This window comes from Oncorhynchus masou, unplaced genomic scaffold (genome assembly GCF_036934945.1).
Source record: "Oncorhynchus masou masou isolate Uvic2021 unplaced genomic scaffold, UVic_Omas_1.1 unplaced_scaffold_10993, whole genome shotgun sequence".
Classification (NCBI taxonomy): Eukaryota; Metazoa; Chordata; class Actinopteri; order Salmoniformes; family Salmonidae; genus Oncorhynchus; species Oncorhynchus masou.
In genome coordinates, this window is record NW_027000714.1 from 1652 (window position 1) to 8342 (window position 6691).

General features: G+C 41.4%; 1 protein-coding gene across 1 annotated transcript; it reads right to left on the reverse strand.

Annotated features, from left to right (window-relative positions):
- Positions 1-675: 675 nt before the first annotated feature.
- On the reverse strand, positions 676-3198 carry LOC135529114 (protocadherin beta-16-like; the record flags this gene model as incomplete). Its single annotated transcript, XM_064958007.1, has 1 exon — positions 676-3198. A coding segment is annotated over exon 1 (2463 nt), but the record flags the coding sequence as incomplete, so codon positions are not given.
- Between the last annotated feature and the right edge of the window lie 3493 nt (positions 3199-6691).

Consider the following 6691-nt stretch of genomic DNA (forward strand, 5'->3'; position numbering starts at 1 on the left):
TATAATCTTGGTCAATATTTCCCCCATCCTTGTGTTGTGCAAAGTATCACGAACGTTTCATGTAGCTTAGCAAGAGAAGAGAGCAAAACCAATAGTTGTGCGCAATTAGCTCCTTTTGTAATCATATATTACAAGATAGGAAAAATAAATTCAATATTTCCATACTGTTGCCACAGTCTGATTATTCATGGTTGCCGAGTAACAACAACACATAGATAAGCTATATCAACGGTCCACATCAAATCCAACGATGCATAATCCATATTACTAATCAAACCCAGCAATTATATGTCCACTATACTCTAAGGTGAAGTGATGGTTCCGTCGCTGTCCCCTAACCTGGTTCTGAAACGTGGAAAAGTAGCCAATGTTCTTAAAGAAAAATGTAGTAGGCAATGAGGATACTACAGGAAGGAAAATGTAGACAAACTCCATGATTGGGGTAGTATCACTAACTTTATACACACCAACAACGAAATTGAAAGAATATCCCTTGTGAAAAAGCCATTTAAAAAGTGAATATTGATGTCTTTACATAAATTCTTCTTTATCCTCTTGATTATGAAGAGGTTACGGAAAAGACCACTAACACACGAAGAAAGATATTCTGATATCATAGCGATCCGATCGTTCGCACACAAACAAAAGTGGTATCACCTCTTAGTTCTATCTTACCTCAATAGGCTCCCCTGCAGTGTTGAGTGTGATGAAACTTCCTTCTAATAACTTCGTTGGGCTTCTCTTCAGTGTCTGATCAGCAGGCAGCGTGCTGTCATTGTAAGATCTGACAAACTTGAAGTCACTGGTGCGTGAGCCCGTTGTCAGGTATGCGTCATAATTGTAAGAACTGCGCAGAGTTCCAGCTCCATCCACCTCTGCATAGTTGGGAGGGAAATACGCGCTGGGAATGGCGACTGCTCCATCAAACAACATTCTAGGCTTTCTTCTGCGGCAGAACCTCACGGCCAGGATGAGAATAATGAAAGTCAGGAAAAAGGTGGAGACAGAGACCAGACCAATGATCAAATAGGAAGTTAGTTTGGAACTATCCTCATAAGCCATGTCTTTCAGTTCTGGAACTTCAGCCAAGTTATCTGATATGAGTAAATATACATCACAGGTTGTAGAGAGAGAGGGCTGTCCGTTATCTTTCACTGATATAACAAGGTTCTGCTTCATATTGTCAGATTCAGAAATGTCCCGCTGTGCCCTGATCTCTCCGCTGTGGAGATCAACAGTGAAAAGTCCCGGATCAGTCGATTTCACGATGTGATATGAAAGCCACGCGTTCTGTCCAGAGTCAGCATCCACAGCTATCACCTTGGAAACCAGGGACCCCGCCAGAGCAGCTTTGGGGACCATCTCGGTCATCAAGGAGTTCCCTGTTGGAGCAGGGTATAATATCTGGGGAGAGTTATCATTCTCATCTGTTATGAAGACACTCACTGTCACGTTACTGCTGAGTGGAGGAGAACCATTGTCTCTGGCTACAACGTGGACCTTGAAACTCCTAAACTGCTCATAATCAAATGCTTTTACAGGATGGATCACCCCCGTGTCTCCATTAATGGATAAAAATGAGGACACCGGAACACCGTTGACATCACTAGGCAATAACGAATAGACCACCGTGCCGTTCTGTCTCCAATCTGGGTCTATGGCAGTAACAGAACACACAGAGGAGCCAGGCTTGTTATTTTCAGTCACATAGGCGTTGTAGTATTGTTCTTCAAACACAGGTGGATTGTCATTCACGTCTGACACAGATAAATGAATAGTCTTTGAGGAGGATAAACGTGGAGACCCCTCGTCAGTGGCAGTGATAGTTATGTTATAATCTGAAATGTTCTCTCGGTCTAATTCACTAGTTGTTACCAGAGAATAGTAGTTTTTGATAGAGGGGTTTAGTTTGAAAGGAACATTTTGTTGAATGGAGCATCGGACCTGTCTATTCCCCCCAGAGTCTTTATCCTGTACGTTAATGATGCCCACCTCTCTGCCAGGTAACACATTCTCGGGAATTGGATTGGCTAGAGTTTTTATTAATATCACTGGTGCGTTGTCGTTGACGTCAGTAATATCTATCAGTACTTTAGTGTATGACACCAAACCTGCACCATCTTTGGCGAGGACGCGCAACTCATAAATGGGCTGCTCCTCATAATCCATCGGTCCAGACAGTATTATAACCCCAGTTTTACTATCGAGGTGAAACAAATTCTTCAACTCATCAGAAATTCGACCGAGATCATATGTTACCTCGCCATTTGCTCCCTCGTCTACATCAGTTGCGCGAACTGTAGCTACTACGGTACCCAACGGAGAATTTTCTGGTAGACTGACCTTATAAACGTCCTGGCTAAATACTGGAATATTGTCGTTAGCATCCAACACAGTGACGTGTATAACTACAGTACCAGATCTCTGTGGAGTCCCACCGTCAACAGCAGTAAGTAACAACGTCACCTCCTGCTTTTGTTCTCGGTCCAGCTCTTTCTCTAACACTAACTCACCGTATTTTCCCCCATCTCGATTAGTATGAACATTCAAGACAAAATGGTCATTCCTTTGCAAAGAGTAGCTTTGAACTGCATTCTGACCTATATCTGCATCGTGGGCCTCATTAATGGGGAAACGTTCACCTTTATGAGCTGATTCCGTTATCTCCAATTTGATAACATCATCTGCAAACTGTGGTGAATTATCGTTCACATCCTGAATCTGAAGAGATATGCGATGCAATTCTAAAGGACTTTCGAGAACCATTTCATATTTGAGCCCACATGAAATCCTCGGACCGCAAAGCTGTTCCCTATCAATTCTTTCAGCGACAACAAGATCTCCCGAATTCAGGTTAATGTCACAGAAGTGTTTAGTTCCATCCTCTTCTAAACGAGCTTTTCGAGCCGACAGTCTCTTAGCATCCAACCCAAGATCCTTGGCTATATTTCCGACCACAGATCCGCGTTTCATCTCCTCTGGAATAGAATAGGTCACATCGCCATTGCTGATGCGTATCAGGGATAGAACAAAAGCCAGATGGAGGACAAAAGCTGAAACTGTAAATCCAATGTAGCCCATTTTCGATGTACAAACGAAAATATTCCAATTGCAAGGTAAAAACAAAATACATGCCATGTAGGGCACTACAAATATTGGCTAAGATAAATTACCCAACTGAAGAAATTAGGTCCTTTGGCCGACTGCTGCTCAGTGATAATGGCGCGGTAGGTTGTATCCGCCCTCTGAGTAATACATTAGCGGGTTGAGAAGTGTTGGCTGCCTAACTTTTCTTAGCTGGTGAACAGCGACATCCTGAGTCATTAAATAAACACCACACAATAGTTTTCTATCTTATAATTATATATTCCTACAAATATGATGTAGCCTATAACTTCAGTTAAATACTAAATAGTTATACAGAAATATTGTAATGTAATGCTTGTGTGACGTATGAACTCCTTTTCATGAATCGGAACAGTCCCATAAGGTAAAAACATTGAGTTAACACTATTCGCAACTTTCTCCGTTAAGCCAATTTAATGCACGGATTCCACTAGCTATCAACGTGTCCTCACTCAACAAATCAACATGTGGTGTTGTTCCCGTCTTCATTTGAGTTTGGCAGGATTTGAACTGATGTTAGTGAAGGAAAAACGTTTAGTCGCTGTCCACGTGCCTGGTGCTGAATTCAAGCGTTGCTGAATTATCAATGGGGATGTTTCAGAACGCGACAACGCAATAGGCTTACATCTCAATCTACTCCAATATATTTATTGTGAAATGGGATATCAGAAAAATGAATAATAAAGTACCTATATGTCCATGTCAAGTTCTTATTTTTAAACGGATTTCATTTAATAACTCAACATTGTCCTCCATTCAGTTACTCTAAAACAGGGTAAGAAAACACGCTTAGCCCACTGCATGTCAGAATTACTATGGGCGAATACAACAATCAGACTTCCTTAAAGACGAATAACAGCTGCAGTGCCTGTTAAACATATGAATCAGGATGCCATAGACAAACTGTTTAAGCTTCTACCTAAATGATACTTCTATCGAAAAAGAAATTCTGAACCTACATGGTGATGTAAAAAGACAAATCGAAAGATTTTGAGAATTGGTGTAGAGATCACAGCGACACACCAGCCTACTAAGAAATCCGGAAAAAATTAAGCCTACACAGTACTACATTTAAATAGGAAACCGATGAAGTCTATGGGTTCTTATGTTTGAATGTGTAGTTCAAATGGTGAAAAACGAAGTGTAATTTAAACCAAAAAATAACACCCAATCGCTAAACATCCAACCTCAGATCCTTGGCTAAATTTCCGATTACAGATCCGCGTTTCACCTGCTCTGGTATAGAATAACTCACGTTTCCTTTGCTGATGTGTATGAAGAAAAGGCAAAAAGAAAGACGAAAAGCTCTTTCAAAAAACGTAAAGCCTTTGTAGACCATCTTCAATGTCTAATAGCAATTAAGGCCAATTGTCCACAATCAATAGCTAAACGGAAGAAAGATTACAATGTCTAACCGCTTTTCAGAGAGAAATGGTAATGCGACGCGCTGTACGGAGCCTACTCCCCCGTAATAGGTGGAGGTATATAGTTAACTGTACTTAGCTGGTGGAAAGCGACATCATGAGTCTATCAGAAAAACAGCATGCTCGTAGGCTAATATTGTTTTCCATGTGTACTTCTCAGAATGTATCATATTCTCCAAACGCAGACGACTTTACTAAAATATGAAAGATATAGGCTTCAAATCAGTGGTAACCTCATCGTGACATGATCATGAGAAGACATGGATGAGGTACGCTATTAGGAGAAACGTACACAATATGCCTCAATAGTCACAAAATAAGCCATTAGTAGACTAGTTGCAACATGTATTTTCCTGGATAATAAAATATTTCAACCATCATGAAAACTGTCGATTTCACTATCGATGTTTCGTTAGTCATCAAAATAACGCTAATTCTTTCGCATTCTATCTTTAGACTTCAGGAGACTAAAACAGTCGCCTCGGTGTCCACTGGTCTGGTGCTGAAATGGAGGCGACTGCAAAAAACGGTAGGCAATGGAGATTTTAATGCACAACGCTGAACACACATCCTAACAATATGTAATCAAGTTTCAAAATACATTCAAAACTCTTTCCAGGTCAATACAATCCATTTATTATAAAATGCCTGTTTCCTTTTCAAAAGTAGTCTAAACCATGTTTTCCTATCTCCATCAAAGGTTTATTGTCAACTCCAATAGAACATCTGTGAATACAACATCACAGGCATACTCAACTAAAAGCAACCGAAACTGCGTTGCTTGTTTTCATTATAGGAAACCACAGGCCAAACAAACAAGGAGCAAACTGCTTCCATCAAATCAAACCCTTAGTGAATTACTCCTCACAGAGAAGAGAAGAAACAGCGAGCACCTTTAAAACTCAATCAATCAAACAAAACAATGAGTGGATAAATTCCACATTGTACCCTACTAAGATGTTAACATCTAAAACGAGTATATATAGACCTACTGTTTCTATAGGATGGCAGAAGCCATTAAGGCCCAGAATGTATTTTCATCATGCATAACCCATTCTCACATAATGAAACAACTCACGTACAAACGGTGGTATCTCAGATGAGTGAAGGCTTACCTCATTCGCCTCTCCTGCAGTGTTGAGCGTGGTGATACTCCCTTCTAGTAATGTATCTGGACATCTTGTTAGTGTCTGATCAGCAGGCAGCGTGCTGTCATTGTAAGATCTGACAAACTTGAAGTCACTGGTGCGTGAGCCCGTTGTCAAGTATGCATCATAGTTATAAGAACTACGGAGAGTTCCAGCTCCATCCACCTCTGCATAGTTGGGAGGGAAATACGCGCTGGGAATGGCGACTGCTCCATCAAACAACATTCTAGGCTTTCGCCTACGGCAGAACCTCACGGCCAGGATGAGAATAATGAAAGTCAGGAAAAAGGTGGAAACAGAGACCAGACCAATGATCAAATAGGATGTTAGTTTGGAACTATCCTCATAAGTCATGTCTTTCAGTTCTGGAACCTCAGCCAAGTTATCTGATATGAGTAAATATACATCACAGGTTGTAGAGAGAGAGGGCTTTCCGTTGTCCTTTATTGATATGACAAGGTTTTGCTTCATACTGTCAGATTCAGAAATGTCTCGTTGTGCCCTGATCTCTCCGCTGTGGATACCAACAGTGAAAAGTCCCGGATCAGTCGATTTCACGATGTGATATGAAAGCCACGCGTTTTGTCCGGAGTCAGCATCCACAGCGATAATCTTGGAAACCAGTGACCCCGCCAGAGCAGCTTTGGGGACCATCTCGGTCATCAAGGAGTTCCCAGCTGGAGCAGGGTATAATATCTGGGGAGAGTTATCATTCTCATCTGTTATGAAGACACTCACAGTCACGTTACTGCTGAGTGGAGGATAACCATTGTCTCTGGCTACAACGTGGACTTTGAAGCTCCTAAACTGCTCATAATCAAATGGTCTCACTGTGTGGATCACCCCTGTGTCTCCGTTAATGGATAAAAATGAGGACACCGGAACAGCATTGACACCACTAGGCAATAGAGAATAGATCACAGTGCCGTTCTGTCTCCAGTCTGGGTCTCTGGCAGTAACCGAACATATTGAGGAGCCAGGCTTGTTATTTTC